Here is a 16,798-nt window from a genome sequence, read left to right as displayed (position 1 = left end):
TGTGTGCATTGTGCTGCAGTGTAATGAGCCTCAATACAGCTATTCATTTCTCATCAGTGGGTGACCACAGGGACGTCCAGTCCGGCCAATCTGCCGAGCCCGATAAACAGGTCGTGTACAGAATTAGGGGAAATAATAAAGTGCTTCTGAAAGCATACTGTAACCGAAGAACCCCCCCCCAAAAAAACAGGGGGAGAGAGAGAGAGAGAGAGAGAGAGAGAGAGAGAGAGAGATACTTTTACTCGTCTTGTATCTGATGAGCTCATTTAATCAATAGTCGGGCACTCGGCCACACACCCTGCTACTAAAGTTCATTTCCCCTCAATCTCTAATTCATCTAAATGACTAATTAAAGCCAATCAGCTAAAACTGCAGAACAACAAAATGAAGGCGTATGGATTCTATTACATTAAATAAATTTGACTCGTCTCCCAAAAACTCCGTTTATGCTTCGCCAGCTACATGTGGAGCTGCCGGTTTATGCTTACGACTGTTGAAACTACACTCTGTGCAATTCTTCTTAGCTGTGTCCTTCACCTCCGTGCGCTCCCTCACCTCACAATTGTGAGCTTCCTCATCTCTCTTCTGTGAGCACTCCCTCATCTCACCTCCGTGCGTGCTACCTCATCTCCGTGTGCGCTCCTTTACCTCACCTCCGTGCGCGTTCCCTCACCTCACCTCCGTGTGCGTTCCCTCACCTCACCTCCGTGTGCGCTCCTTCACCTCACCTCCGTGCGCGTTCCCTCACCTCACCTCCGTGCACGCTCATAGCCCTTCCCTATGGTTCACATCTCCCTCACCAAACCTCCATACATGTCATATCTGTTCACACTCCCTGACCTCTGTGACAGATCTAACAAATGCCTGTGCAGCAACAAGTAAACAGATAAAGGAAGGAAATTAACCAAAAAGAGAGATTTGATATTATTTATTGCCCATCTGAGGACGGAGCGGAGGAAAACCAGCTAAGCACTTTAGATGCAAATGCACTGAAGTCGCATCTTCTTTATAATCTCTCAGTATAATGAGCCTTTAAATCAGCTCCTAATGCAGCACATCCAAACAGTGTGTCAGCATCAGCAACCATTTTCTAACCAGAAAGAAATGAAGAGAGAATGAACGCAGGCGATGGAAAAAGGTGATGGAAGGTATACCGAGAGTATGAGGTTTTTCATGAATGCGGAGTTAAAGGCTGATGATGTAAACTACAACTCATCTTAAATATACCAATATACAGTGCATTTGGAAAGTATTCAGACCACCTTCACTTTTATGATGTTGTGACGTTCCATCTTGATAGAACAATCGTTCAAATAGTGTTTTTTTTTTCCATTAATCTACACTCGATACTACAACGGCATTTTAATTACGAGATTATTTTTTATTTTAAACGACTTCAAATGTGAGCGTTAATGAATTATAATTTTTTTATATATATATAATTAAATAAATAATTGCATTCGACAACACTGTGGCAGTGGGGGCGTGGCCAAAAGTCCGCTGCAGACAGAGAGAAGGCGGGTTCAACTGGGAGGTAAATGATTCTCACCTGTGTCTCAATTCTTTCAGTTAACTTTGTTTACCTTTGTGCTTTTGATGATCATATTCTTCTTTCGGCTGCTCCCATTAGGGGTCGCCACAGCGGATCATCCGTCTCCATACTCCTCTGTCCTCTACATCTGCCTCTTTCAAACCAACTACCTGCATGTCTTCCCTCACCACATACATAAACCTCCTCCTTGGTCTTCCTCTTTTCCTCCTTCCTGGTGGCTCCATCCTCAGCATTCTCCTACTGATACACCCCAAGTCCCTCCTCTGCACATGTCCAAACCATCTCAATCTCGCCTCCCTCATCTTGTCTCCAAAACGTCCTACATGCGCTGTCCCTCTAATAAACTCGTCTCTAATCCTGTCCATCCTCATTACTCCCAACGAAAACCTTTGATGATGAGAAGCGAAAGCCTGAACAGAAGCCGCAGGTCTGCAAAGTTTTTCCAGAACACATTATAAGCTTAAATGTCCGTTTTTAAAAACGCTATACAAATAAACCAGTGTTGAACTGACAGTAACATATCGATGATATCAATAAGATATTAACGATGTCTAGTGGTTACGATGCATTTGAAGTATGAACCATAACAGAATTTGTTCTGCACTGAGTGTTTCACGTGGACTTCTATCCAACCACAGGTAAACCGTTGGAGGGGAAGGAAGTGTCCCAATCAATTACCACGTGCACTTCTTTTAACTGTCGCACATCCTGCATAGAAATAGATTTCAGATTCTGGGAAAAACACACTTGTTTTTATCCCGGTTTTCGATCTGTTAAATTTCAGACATCATGCAAAGACTCGCGTATGATTCATCTCGACCAATATGTGGTCTATGGCTCATTAGGATTTTTTCACTTCATGTATGGTAACTATCATCTCACTGTGATGGTATATAACAGGGGTCACCAACATGGTGCCCACAAGGACCACGAGTAGCTCGTGGGCCTTTTCTAAAAATAGCTGTTTCTTACTTTGTTAAATCATTGTTGATAATTATTATGAGAAATCATTAACATGATCAGTGTAGGTCCCCTGGTGGTCTAGTGGTTAGGATGCGGCGCTCTCACCGCTGCGGGCCGGGTTCGAGCCCCGGTCAGGGAACCAACCCAAGCCACTCTCAGTGCCGGTCCCAAGCCCGGATAAATGGGGAGGGTTGCGTTAGGAAGGGCATCCAGCATAAAAACATGTGCCAAATCAAACATGCGGATGATCCGCTGTGGCGACCCCTAATGGGAGAAGCCTAAAGAAAGTTTTTATTAACATGATCAGTGTCTTCACATAGATGAATATTATTAATTATTAATAATAACAACATATAATAAAAGGTAAATTGAGCAAATTTGTTATTTCAGTTTAAACTGACAACTGTGTGTATCAAACTGGTAGCCCTTCACTTTAATCGGTACCCAAGAAGTAGCTCTCAGTTTCAAAAAGGTTGGTGACCCCTGGTATATAATAATGAAGTATTCAACAGCACACTTTTCATTTACAAACTTAAACTGGAATCAGCTGATCCTAAATCTGTTGCACTGAACTTTTCAAATTGAATGATCTACAATATTTTTAAATAAAATTAGATTTTATTATTCCTTTATTACAAGGGTACTGTAACTTTTAGTCCGACCCTTATACTCTGAGGCATATTGCAGTTATACAAACGACTTTGATTCATCTCAGTCTTTAGCTCCGGTTTCATTAAGAGAAATTGGTCCGATTCGTTTTTTTGAACCCCGAGACTTCAGCGATTTACCGTGATTAAGTTTCCTGTACGAAAAATCGACGATTCTATTCATTTTTAAACACTTCAAGAGATTTATCTATAACAGGGGTGTATCGACGTATTTCCAGTCTGCGTGTCATCTGGATTTAATTTCAAACAGGTAACTCAATTATTCATATCGATTTCATTTATGATACAGTCGACTCCACGCTTCCTTCGTATTTATTTCAATAACGAATCTACAACTTCCTTCATAAGCGGGACGCCGTTATCCGCTGTACACACACGATATTTGGTTCTAGCGCTCATCTCGGTTTATTTGCGAATATCAATTCAGTGATTCAATATGGACTTGATTTATTCGATTCATGTATTTCTGTACAAATTGAAGGAATGAATTTTCGAATTTGGCTTCATAACCTTTCTAGACTTCAAAATGTACAAATTGTATAAAAACAATAAGTGAAAGCGTATCATTTGAAGAGGAGTTTCGTGAAGTTGCGAGTTAATTCATATCGCAGCCCAATGCTGGGCCCACGAGCAAGGCCCTTATCCTGTATAAATAACATGTTCAAATAAACATAAAACGCAATCTCCTGCATAATTCAGAATACAGTAGATGTGCATGCTGATGTTTTGGCAATGCTCCTCCCGCTGTGTCTTCTTCTTTAAACACCGCTCATTTCCCTCAAGACGTGTTACACAACACTGATTTCAAAGCAAGACATCTTGAAGTGCAAATTGCTTCTCCTTTTATGGGAGGTTATTAGCAAGCCGATGAATATGACCACGCACTGAGGAAATGCTTTATGAATAGAAATGACTGGTAGGTGGTCTATGGGCGAGCCAGTTGGAAGGAGTTGGAGAGAGATATAAACACCACCGAAAAATATCTTATGTTAAAAAATGAACTCCCGAAAATAATTCCTGTTAAGGTTTTGGTGGAGCATGTGTTCACACTGCAAGCTTTTCGGTTTTTATTAGCTACCACTTCCTCTTTTCTGTCTTTGCTCTTTTTTTTATTTCTTTCTTCACAGATACGTGATATGAACTTCGGATAAAAAAAAAAATAAATAAATAAATAAAAAAAAACATCGAGGGATTCTCTGAAACGGCTGCGTTACATCCCCATTTATTCGACGGTTGGCAGCGGAGTGAGTTCATAAATTGGTGACGGATGACGGCTGAGGAAAATGATGGTGTAGAGAGCAGAAAGCGAGAGAGACAGACGGCTGAAGGTCAGCCGGTGAGGGAAGATGGACGAGTATTGATTAATCACGTAAACCATTTTTTATACAAACTGCAAATCATCCTCATCAACCGCCTAATCGCTGTCTGAGTCATGCCGCTGCCTGAGTCTGCGTTCGCTTTCTCAAAAACGGCTTTTTCTTACCTTTGCGAGCGCCGGCTTTCGGTGACTGTTAACCTCGATGCATTTTTATTCATCACCTTTAACCTACATAATGGAACCTCTGCAACTCCTCTTAACGCAGCTCCGAGCGGATTCGTCGTCAAACTTTTAGCAAGAGCCATAATGCGCATTTTACGGTTCTACCACTAATAAAAGAACCTTGATCCTAGATCTTTTTAGCTTTATGAAATATCTCCAAGAAGCTTAATCATGTATTCCCTGAATCTTAGTCATCTAATATCAAGTGACAAATGTATTGTTCGTAACGACTTTATTTTCAAACAGGAAACTCAACTTCATCCACCTTCTGATTCACTTTGTTGCGGTTGAATTCATTTTTGAACCTAAGACAGATTGATTTCCTGTGATGAAGTTATGACTTCCTGACCCTTTATTGCATCACGGACCAGTTCCACGCTAGACAATTGTTCCGATGTAATATTTCGTTATTAATTGAATTAGTACATATAGAATGAAAATGTAACTCAACTCCCCATAAAACAGAATCAGTTGGCGCTTACTTTATCGCTGCATATAAAAAAGCGTGACTAAAACGAGCTCATGAGCCGCAGCCCAGTGGTTGGGGACGCCAGATTTAATACGCTTGACGGGATACTTTTACAAAAGATGAATTGTTGATTCAATCTATGATTCGTCTTGACAGAATTTTAAACGGGAAACGCAAGATTTGAGATTAAGATCTAATATCTGCTACACAACTGAATCTACGCTTCATTCTGATTTATTTACCAAAAGTGAATCCGCAATTTATGAGGCTTGTGGTTTTACGGTGTCTTTTTGTTTTTATACATTTTATATGAATCTGGTTTCATTAGAAAAAAAAAAGCTGGATTTTATTACATAATGTCTATTACATAAAATAGATAGATAGTATTTTTTATGTGAATAATGTACTGATTTAAACATATCTGAGAGCTTGTAGTTCATCATGTTCGAGGCCAGTTATAGATAAATGGAAAAGGCTCAGATCAGAACGTCAGGGAATCAAAACCCCAAACAAGCTACCACTATGAGCGAGGCTCTTTTTTGGGACTGTTTTGGAACAATGTCCATTGTCGGAAATGTTACACAAATGAAACTGAATTGAAATGAATTCATAATTCACCATGATTCATGACCAAATGGCGGCTCGATGATTCATCTCAATTCATTTGCATATTTTTTTGTTCTTTTTTTAATTAGAGACAAGTTATTGTGATTTTTCTTTTCTTTTTATTCAAGAAACAATAAAGATTTCATTATTACGATTCATGACCAAATGGTGGCTCAATGACTCATCATAATTCATTTAAATATAGTGAACACGTGATAAACCGGACTATGATGGACAAGTTCAATTCCTCATTCTTCTGAGATGTTCACGTGTCCATGATGTTCATGTGTTATTCGTTTCGTCATTTATTCCTTGTACAATTACCGTACTTTACGGACTATAAGCCGCTACTTTTTTCCCACACTTTGAACACCGCGGCTTAAACAACGAAGGGGCTAATTTATGGATTTTTCCTGGGTTTTCCCGGTTTCACAAACTTCAAGCCAAAAAAACTGAGCGACATAACATTAGACCAATGAAACTGCCGAACGGAAACGAAAAAAACGCACCCCACCTGTGTTCTGAGCTGCACGGCATCGGGAGAAAAGCTTCCACTGATGGTGATTTTTAAATGCACGAGAGAAATAGTTGTGGAAGGAAGGAGGAAGACAGTGAACAATGACTTTCTTTTTCGGCTACTGTTTAGATACAAGCCGTCGTCAAATCTGGGTCAAGGAAAATCTCCAGTTGCAACAGAAATCATATAAGCACAGACAGGTTTCCAAAACTCGTGCTTTTTTATTTTTCTTAGCAACAGCGTGGCGGGTTAGTCAAAGAAACTTAGAAATGAGCATCAGAAAAAAATAAGGACATATTCCTCGTCTTGCACACATGCAGTGATACCGGAAAAACTGCGGCGACAGGCTATTCTCAAAATGCCGCTCTGCTCTTAAAGGAGCCACAACATATTTCACCCGTTACACCGTGTAACAGACTCTGTCTTTCGTTAAAGCCTGTGTAAAGTTTATTAGTTTCAATGTAGACACCTGCGGCTTATAGACAGGTGCGGCTTATTTATGTTCAAAATAAAAATCTTTGTCAAATTCAGTGGGTGCGGCTTATATTTGGGTGCGCTTAATAGTCCGGAAATTACGGTAATATGTGATAATTAGTCTATAATAATTTCATCATAATTGATATCCAAACAGTAACTCAATGATTATTTTTAAAGAATAATTCAGCAAAAATAAGAATTCTATTCTGGAAGCTTGCCTGTGTGTAGATGCATGTAGAATGGAAATCAGGGAGTGGAAGTGGCATCTTCACATCCACTTAGTGGACCCAACACTTAATCCATGTAAAAGAGTCAGATTTTTCGAGATCTCACCTGCGCTGTAGAACCGGTCCAGCTTCTCCCACAGAGGCTCGTCCTCACGGTGGAGGGTGGACAGCTTGAGAGGTTCATAAATGGAGCCTGATGATGGAGAGAAGTTGAGAACTCTTTAGACTGACGCACAGAAGGGTACTTTAGTTCACTCACAAAAACGCTTCAGTGCTCCAAAGCTTCGGCCTTGCTCAAGTGCACACTTCATCGTCTACGGTTTATTCTGAGGTCCTACTCATCCGCCGCTCAATCCGAGACCCGAGCTATTTAATGAGTCACGGATATTAACACATTAGAAGGAAAGGGGCTCGACTTGTCGGTTCGGTTCGGCTACAGTGGTGGGGGACAAAAACCAGACAAATAAAGGAAATGCTTATTCACAAATCCACAAAGCATGACAGGACAGGTTGAGTGGATTTTTAGGATTTTAGTGTCAATAAAATATGCCAATCTTGAGGCTCTAGGTTACGTTTTATAGATGGGACTGGCACCAACCCAGACATCAAATCGGAGGAAAAACCCCAGAAGCTGGAGCACTATTTCAGAGACTTCAGAGTGATTTACATTTTAATGGAGTTGGCCAACGGTAAGTACCTCGGCTCCAAAAAACCTCCCATTTCTCCGCAAATTAGCATAATTTCCATTAGCCTTTAACTAGGAGGGACAAAGCTATCGGTTATAAAATAACCTGCAACAGGAAAATGAAAGAACTCATTTAGCTTTCAGTGAACGTAAATTTTCCGCCTTACTAATCTCTTTGCTAGTTTTATAGCTAGTCGTCAAGTGAAGAAATTCAGAATGAACAGTCAACTGCTTCTAAAATTATTAACAGCTTAAAAATAGAAATTGCCTTAATTACATAGTGACACAAAGGGGGCTTGGCATTCTACAGGTGATTCACCAATCAGAATATTTACATATAGCACTCTTAAAGAAACAGCTAAACTCTTTATTCAAATTCCTCAATTTATTATTTAAGGTTTCGAAGAAAACCAGCATGCCATGCTATGAAAAATTTATTCATTTTTGTTTATTTTTTATTCAATATTAATATAGGACCCCAGGAAAAAAAAAAAAAGATATAAAAATGATGTGAAACAGATTAGACATGAACAGCATATGAATCCACACCAAGAGCAGTTAGAAAGATTTAGCATTCGATTAAATATAAAAATAAGATCAAACTTTGTTAGTAGATTATATATATATATATATATATATATATATATATATATATATATATATATATATATATATATATATATATATATATATATTGTATATAATGACTCATGCGCTCCTTTCTCTGATCAACTTTACCTCAGAAATTGTTGAGAAAACAAACGATCATAATTATATAAAAGGTGTGTTCTGATAAAATGTCTAAATGTGCGATGGCACAAAATATATTTCTTAGAAATATCCAGATACTCAGATACTAACAAATACAGTGAGGAATATAAGTATTTGAACACCCTGCTATTTTGCAAGTTCTCCCACTTAGAAATCATGGCAGGGTCTGAAATTGTCATCGTAGGTGCATGTCCACTGTGAGAGACATAATCTAAAAAAAAAAATCCAGAAATCACAATGTATGATTTTTTAACTATTTATTTGTATGATACAGCTGCAAATAAGTATTTGAACACCTGAGAAAGTCAATGTTAATATTTGGTACAGTAGCCTTTATTTGTAATTACAGAGGTCAAACGTTCCCTGTAGTTTTTCACCAGGTTTGCACACACTGCAGGAGGGATTTTGGCCCACTCCTCCACACAGATCTTCTCTAGATCAGTCAGGTTTCTGGCCTGTCGCTGAGAAACACGGAGTTTGAGCTTTCTCCAAAGATTCTCTATTGGGTTTAGGTCTGGAGACTGGCTAGGCCACGCCAGAACCTTGATATGCTTCTTACAGAGCCACTCCTTGGTTATCCTGGCTGTGTGCTTCGGGTCATTGTCATGTTGGAAGACCCAGCCTAGACCCATCTTCAATGCTCTAACTGAGGGAAGGAGGTTGTTTCCCAAAATCTCGCAATACATGGCCCCGGTCATCCTCTCCTTAATACAGTGCAGTCGCCCTGTCCCATGTGTAGAAAAACACCCCCAAAGCATGATGCTACCACCCCCATGCTTTACAGTAGGGATGGTGTTCTTGGGATGGTACTCATCATTCTTCTTCCTCCAAACACGTTTAGTGGAATTATGACCCAAAAGTTCTATTTTGGTCTCATCTGACCACATGACTTTCTCCCATGACTCCTCTGGATCATCCAAATGGTCATTGGCAAACTTAAGACGTGCCTGGACATGTGCTGGTTTAAGCAGGGGAACCTTCCATGCCATGCATGATTTCAAACCATGACGTCTTAGTGTATTACCAACAGTAACCTTGGAAACGGTGGTTCCAGCTCTTTTCAGGTCATTTCAGGAAAATTTCCCAGATTTTCCCGTGTAGTTCTGGGCTGATTTCTCACCTTCCTTAGGATCATTGAGACCCCACAAGGTGAGATCTTGCATGGAGCCCCAGTCTGAGGGAGATTGACAGTCATGTTTAGCTTCTTCCATTTTCTAACGATTGCTCCAACAGTGGACCTTTTTTCACCAAGCTGCTTGGCAATTTCCCTGTAGCCCTTTCCAGCCTTGTGGAGGTGTACAATTTTGTCTCTAGTGTCTTTGGACAGCTCTTTGGTCTTGGCCATGTTAGTAGTTGGATTCTTACTGATTGTATGGGGTGGACAGGTGTCTTTATGCAGCTAACGACCTCAAACAGGTGCATCTAATAGAATAATAAATGTAGTGGAGGTGGACATTTTAAAGGCAGACTATCAGGTCTTTGAGGGTCAGAATTCTAGCTGATAGACAGGTGTTCAAATACTTATTTTCCTCACTGTATATTATAATGCTTAACCCTTAAGTTATTAATACGTTGAAATGATCAGAAGGTTGTGTGTTTAAATCTCAAAACTACCATCCTGCTATTATTGGGCCCCTTGTAATAATGTAAATCATTATTTTATTTTTTTTGGTCTAGAAACTGGGAAATGGTTGTATCTGTTTTCACAGGGAATCATCATGTTATGATTAAAGGTCTCAAACAACCAGTTATCTCATCTGCAAACCCACAAAATAAATGTTTGTTTGCATACCAGTGTTCTGAATTTCCCAGATTTTTCTAGATAGTACTATGAATTCAAAGTCATGATGACAATCACTATGACTGCGGAAAAGGTTTGAAAGATGACAGAGCGGATCAGAGTTTAACTCGGAAACTTGGAGAGATTTTGCTTTTGACTTCATTCGTTTAACATAAAATTTTCTCCGATTCCGAACATCGACAAACAATAACTCTATAAGAAACCCTGCTTAGACTTAGTGTTTAGACTTAGTGTTTAGACTTAGTGTTTAGACTTAGTGTTTAGACTTAGTGTTTAGACTTAGTGTTTAGACTTAGTGTTTAGACTTAGTGAATTTCAGACAATTAGTTGATAATATTCATTTGTAAAATACTAAAAAGGTCTACAAAATATTTAAAAATGGCAAAATTGTAAGCTTTTCATGGTCTTTTTAAACAAATCATTCCATATATGGAAGTGGAATCTCTGCCTGCTCAATCAATACTGCTTCTATTTCAGAGCCTGTTATCAGGCCCCTATTAAGACTGCATCCGGAATAACAGATAACCACATAATTACTCATCTTTTGGTAATGTTTTTATTTTTTTCTTCACAAAAAGATCCGGTCGATATTTGAGGAAAATTGTGTTCATTCAGACAAGATGTACTTTTGTGTGTGTGAATATTACATCAAACATTTTAATCAAGAGCAGGATTTTACCTTTTTTTACAAGAAGACTATAGTAAGTGAATGGCTTGGTTCTAGTTTTGCTTAAAACAGCATACTTAAGGAAACTCAACTAAAGAAATGATGGCTTAGGAGTCCCTTAGGGGGGCTTTATTTTATTCTTGTTCTATTTTTTTGAGCCCCCCCAGGGTTATACAGGGTTCCAAATAGCACTACAGAGACTGAAATAAAACACTTGTGTGACCAGTGTTTTATTGAATCCCAATCCCAACGACATTCACAGTTATTTAAATTTAATCTGTCTGCATTATTATCCATTAAGTTATGAGCATGTAATTTAAACCAGTTATTTCCAGTAATCACTCTCAGTTATTATTATTTTAAATTTTTTTATTTGATACAGTGGTAAAAACCATGACAAGTTATTTTAATTGCTAATTATAACTGCTAATTGGTAATGTTATATGTTTGACCGTCCATTGGACTTTTGACCGTTTCGCTCTAATTTTAGAAACGTAGGTCTATGAATAATGTCATCTTTGAGCTTGTGTTCTGAGGGTGTAATGTTCAACAATAAAAAGACCTACAGCTGTTATCAAAAGCCTAAACATCATTCTACACATTTAAACCCTGATTGTAGTATTTGATTAATTAAAGAGGCCCACGTTTCTTAAATAGAGTTGTACTGAGGAGATCTGTGATTATTAGAACGATAAAAAGGTCCCAGGCTTCGAGAAGTCTAACACCTTCAGATCTCAACAACCACAAACATTCATTTAATAAATCACTGAGCATTTTATCACAGCTCCCCAACCCTGATAACCTGAAACTTACCGTGCCTGTTGAGTCTGCGCTGGGAACCGGAACGCTCGCGGGCAGCGCTGGCCATTTTGTTCATTAGCCGAATGCTACCACACTACAGCACTACTGAAGCTCTGAGGGTTAGTACAGCATCCGTGGAAGAAATTACACACAATTACTGGATTCAACATGCACCAAAATACACCGACAATCAATTTGAGTAAAACATTGCTGCCAGAAACAGAGGCACCTGCTGTACAAGTGGGAATTTATTAACATGATATCGGTAGCAATCACATGACACAAATTCAAAATCCAAGTAACAGATAAACAGCGGAGGGCCAAGGACCGAGCCCTGAAAATCACACACTGGTAAGTGTGTACAGTCTAAAATGTACAGCTTAGTACCTTTATTTCTGGTTCAGATAAACCATAAAGTGTGATTAAAAGTTTATTACTCCTAATTCATGCAGTTTATCACATATTTGTGATACATTTCTATAATCGAATGTTATATTACAAACTAGGTCCCAACTTTAGTTGTATAAATCATTATTTATTTGTCATTTAAGTGAGACTTCTGAATTACAATTGTCTTTTTTTATTATTTATTTTTAATGATATACCCCAAATACCTTTAATGCGATAACATACACTAAGACATACACCGATCAGGTCATAACATTATGACCACCTGCCTAATACAGTGTTGGTCCCCCTTTGCTGCCAAAAGAGTCCTGACCCTTTGAGTATTAACAGCATGAACTTCTTCAGTGGTGTAAGCTACAGGAGCTCGTCTGATAGATCGGAACACACGGACCAGCCTTCGCTCCCTATGTGTATCAATGAGCATCGGCTGCCCACGTCCATGTCGCCGGTTCACCACTGTTTATTCCTTGGATCACTTTTAATAGATACTGACCACTGCAGACCAGAAACATCCCACAAGCAGTCATCTAGCCATCACAACTTGTCAAACTCAAATCCTTATGCTTGCCAATTTTTCCTGCTTCTAACACATCAGCTTTGAGGACAAAATGTTCACTTGCTGCCTAATAAATCTCACCTAATAACAGGTGCCATGATGAAGAGATAATCAGTGTTATTCATAATATTATTATGTCATAATGCTATTCCTGGTCGGTGTACAACATGAGCCCACTAACGATTTCCCCAACACCAAATCATTTCTATTAAAAAGACATTAGTTTTTTGTTTTAATAGTTTAATAGTTGTGCATACATTGTGTCTGATCTCTCTGCAGTTTGTGTATATGGATTACACATATGTAAACGCTTAATTTTGATTTAGCCTCAGCTATCCGATGCTAGCCTGAAATAACTGCAAAATCTGATACATTTATGCTTTTTTTTTGTGTCTAATTCAACCACAAACCTTTTGGTTATAGTTGTATTATGTCCTTAAAATAGACTGCAGTAATACAAACTCCAGCCTGACCTTTAAGCTCTAACCAGCTTCAGCTAGACAGTAGCACACACACATGCACACACCCATGCACACACTCTCACACTGAAAAACAACTCAATAAAACACACGATCCTCGAGTGTAACACGTAAAGGAGTGAAACGGACGCCATGCGTGTGAAAACTGCAAACCTGAGCGTTTAGATCTGGCTTTAAACTCCAGCAGTTTCCAGCCGACATCAGCCAGGCTTGCCATGTTTACTGTCGAGTCCCAATTTACGACACTGTCGTAAACCAGGAAGTGTGCACCCCGTGACGTGAGGGTGGAACCGTTATGTAGCCGTTTTCACATTTTTAAATTTTATTTTAATAATTTAAATGATTAAAAATAATTATCTTCGACGTTAAATTATATTTAAGTGCACATAACTAGCTGTGTATATATCTATATAATTTGCTTTAAAGCTGGACTTTGAAGTGAATTTTCCTTGTAAAGCGCCTGCCGTATTCCGGGTCGTGTAGTTTACCTTTATACCACAGCAGGCAGGATGTGGCTGTCCACTTATTCCTCGTTATTTTGGTTATTTGTTATTGTTGACGTTAACCGCGGCGTGTTCGGGCTTCAGGACGTGACTGGAGATTTATTCGGGCAGGAAAATGCAGGCACCGTAGCCGCGTTTGGAGATTTTAACTCGGATAAACAGACTGACTTGTTCGTCATCCGGGAAGGTGAGAACCGGCTGTCAAACACACTACACCAACAATACACATAGAAACACCTGCACATCTGAAATCTGGGTTTATTACGGAAACAAATTAACATCTAATAACGTCATATTCCTGCTTCGATATAAAAAAAACAACAAAGCTGTCATCAAGATCTTTCTTAGGGAAGTGCAATAGATAGGGTAAATACATTCTACACCCTGGATAGTGCACCCTACATGCACCCTACACACTATTTAGTGCACTACACAATTTCGTTTTCTGTTCTCTAAATAAGTGCATGACGTGATCTGGAACATCTTCTCAGTGTTTCTATCTTGAATAAATACCCATTAGAAACGTTGGAGCTGATCTAAGGGGTCACACTGTATTGTGGCCTCCAGAGCTGCACAGTCCCCTGTATAGTGCACTAGATACAGTAGGTGTAAGTGAGAGATGTACAGTATGAGCTGGGGGTTACATGTGTTTACAGTATTGGGTGTAAGTACACTGGCACCAGTACACTGTTTAGTGCACTCTGTAATGCAGGGGTTGGTTCTGTTTCTGTGATTTTGTGTACATACGGAGTGAAGTGTATTAGATAAAGTGTGGATGATGGTTTTCTGCTGGTTTATGATGCAGACTCAGAGCTGGTGATTTTCCTGGCTGATGTTAAAACGCCGTACTTCAAACCCAAAGTACACGTGAAGAAAGATGCGTTTCCGAGGTAAGATTTTGTGTGTGTGTGTGTGTGGGTGTGTGTGTGTGTGTGTGTGTGCACTATGTGTAAATGTCCGCTCTTGGTGTTACAGTGGTGTCAGTGTGATTAGCTCTGTGTGTGTGTGTGTGTGTGTGTGTGTGTGTGTGTGTGTGTGCTACAGTGGTGTCGGTGTGATCAGCAGTGTGTTAGAGTGTGTTACTGTGAGGGTGTGTGTGTGTGTGTGTGTGTGTGTGTGTGTGTGTGTGTTACAGTGGTGTCAGTGTGATCAGCAGTGTGTTTGAGAGTGTGTTACTGTGAGGGTGTAACTGTGTGTGTGTGTGAGAGTGTGTTACTGTGAGGGTTTAACTGTGTTTGTGTGTGTGTGTGTGTGTGTCACAGTGGTGTCAGTGTGATCAGCAGTGTGTCTGAGAGTGTGTTACTATGAGGGTGTAACTGTGTGTGTGTGTGTGTGTGTGTGTGTGTGTGTGTGTGTGTTACAGTGGTGTCGGTATGATCAGCAGTGTGTGAGAGTGTGTTACTGTGAGGGTGTAACTGTGTTTGTGTGTGTGTGTGTGTGTGTGTGTGTGTGTGTGTGTGTGTGTGTGTGTGTGTGTGTGTGTGTTACAGTGGTGTCAGTGTGATCAGCAGTGTGTGAGAGTGTGTTACTGTGAGGGTTTAACTGTGTGAGTGTGTGTGTGTGTGTGTGTGTGTGTGTGTGTGTGTGTGTGTGTGCGTGTGTGTGTTACAGTGGTGTCAGTGTGATTAGCAGTGTGTGTGAGTGTGTTACTGTGAGGGTTTAACTGTGTGTGTGTGTGTGTGTGTGTGTGTGTGTGTGTGTGTGTGTGTTACAGTGGTGTCAGTGTGATCAGCAGTGTGTGAGAGTGTGTTACTGTGAGGGTTTAACTGTGTGAGTGTGTGTGTGTGTGTGTGTGTGTGTGTGTTACAGTGGTGTCAGTGTGATTAGCAGTGTGTGTGAGTGTGTTACTGTGAGGGTTTAACTGTGTGTGTGTGTGTGTGTGTGTGTGTGTGTGTGTGTGTGTGTGTGTGTTACAGTGGTGTCAGTGTGATCAGCAGTGTGTGAGAGTGTGTTACTGTGAGGGTTTAACTGTGTGCGTGTGTGTGTGTGTGTGTGTGTTACAGTGGTGTCAGTGTGATCAGCAATGTGTGAGAGTGTGTTACTGTGAAGGTTTAACTGTGTGTGTGTGTGTGTGTGTGTGTGTGTGTGTGTGTGTGTGTGTGCGTGTGTGCGCGCGCGCGTGTGTGTGTGTTACAGTGGTGTCAGTGTGATCAGCAGTGTGGTTCCAGCTGATTATGATGGAGATTCTCAGATGGATGTTCTGCTCACTGGCCACGCAACAGGTTCAGACCTGCAGCAAACCACCGTCTTCATCTTCTGGGGGAACAACCAAACTCTAAGTAATAACACACACACACACACACACACACACACACACACACACAACTAGGATTAGGACACATTTCAGAATTGTCTGTCATTTAAAAAAAGACAGACCAGAAAGATGGATTGATGGATGGATTAATGGATGGATGGATGGATGGATGGATGATTTGAAGAGACGCAATGAGGGGAATTTTGGAAACAGTGCTGATGATCCTGATCTAAAGAGTAGATAATGGATAGTTGAGTGGCTGGGCAGAGATGTTGAAAGATAGATAGAGTAAAAAGGTAGATAGATAGATTAAAAAGGATATATGAATTGATGGGCGGATCAGTAGGCTGATAAAAAGCGGTGCCTCGATTAAGAAACAGCCTCATAAACAGATGAAGGAGCAGAGAGAAATGTATATCTGCAGATAATTGCATACAGGGAGTGGAGGGATACTGAAGAAATAGAAAGGGGACAAGACAGAGGGATGAAGAGTTGAAAAAAAATAGATACACAGAGAAAGGAATAGGGGGATAAATGAGAGGGACTGATAAATAGATGAATTGATAGCAGTGTGATAGTTTGATGTTTAAAGAGACAAGGTGATAAATCAGTAGTAAAGCAGTATATATATATATATATAAATATATACTGCTTGACTACTGATGCTTTACTATTGATCCTTTTATATATAGATGGATGGAAGGAAGGAAGGAAGGAAGGAAGAAAGAAAGAAAGAAAGAAAGAAAGAAAGAAAGAAAGAAAGAAAGAAAGAAAGAAAGAAAGAAAGAAAGAAAGAAAGAAAGAAAGAAAGAAAGAAAGAACACACACACAGCCACTAATTCTTCACTCTTCTC

General features: G+C 39.7%; 2 protein-coding genes across 5 annotated transcripts in view; one reads left to right on the top strand and one right to left on the bottom strand.

Annotated features, from left to right (window-relative positions):
* Positions 1 to 13,419, bottom strand: part of phkb (phosphorylase kinase, beta) — an 88,492-nt gene extending 75,073 nt beyond the window's left edge. For 2 of the 4 annotated variants that reach the window (XM_083550843.1, XM_083550845.1), the window contains exons 1-3: positions 13,341 to 13,379; positions 11,757 to 11,857; positions 7,126 to 7,212 (exon numbers count right to left, since the gene is read on the bottom strand). In XM_083550843.1, coding sequence (XP_083406969.1) covers positions 7,126 to 7,212; positions 11,757 to 11,820 — 151 coding nt within the window. In that variant the 5' untranslated portion in view covers positions 11,821 to 11,857; positions 13,341 to 13,379. Of the gene's footprint in view, positions 1 to 7,125; positions 7,213 to 11,756; positions 11,858 to 13,340 lie in introns of all 4 variants that reach the window. The other 2 variants (XM_083550844.1, XM_083550842.1) reach the window with 1 other exon arrangement.
* Positions 13,420 to 13,464: 45 nt separating this feature from the next.
* Positions 13,465 to 16,798, top strand: part of itfg1 (integrin alpha FG-GAP repeat containing 1) — a 154,120-nt gene continuing 150,786 nt past the window's right edge. The window contains exons 1-3 of the mRNA XM_083550894.1: positions 13,465 to 13,877; positions 14,496 to 14,580; positions 15,827 to 15,969. Of these exons, the coding sequence (XP_083407020.1) occupies positions 13,697 to 13,877; positions 14,496 to 14,580; positions 15,827 to 15,969 (409 nt within the window). The 5' untranslated portion in view covers positions 13,465 to 13,696. The remainder of the gene's footprint in view (positions 13,878 to 14,495; positions 14,581 to 15,826; positions 15,970 to 16,798) is intronic.

This window comes from Silurus aristotelis (assembly GCF_946808225.1).
Source record: "Silurus aristotelis genome assembly, chromosome: 9".
Classification (NCBI taxonomy): Eukaryota; Metazoa; Chordata; class Actinopteri; order Siluriformes; family Siluridae; genus Silurus; species Silurus aristotelis.
Note: the sequence above shows the minus strand (reverse complement) of the source record. Positions and strands in the feature narration are given on the sequence as shown.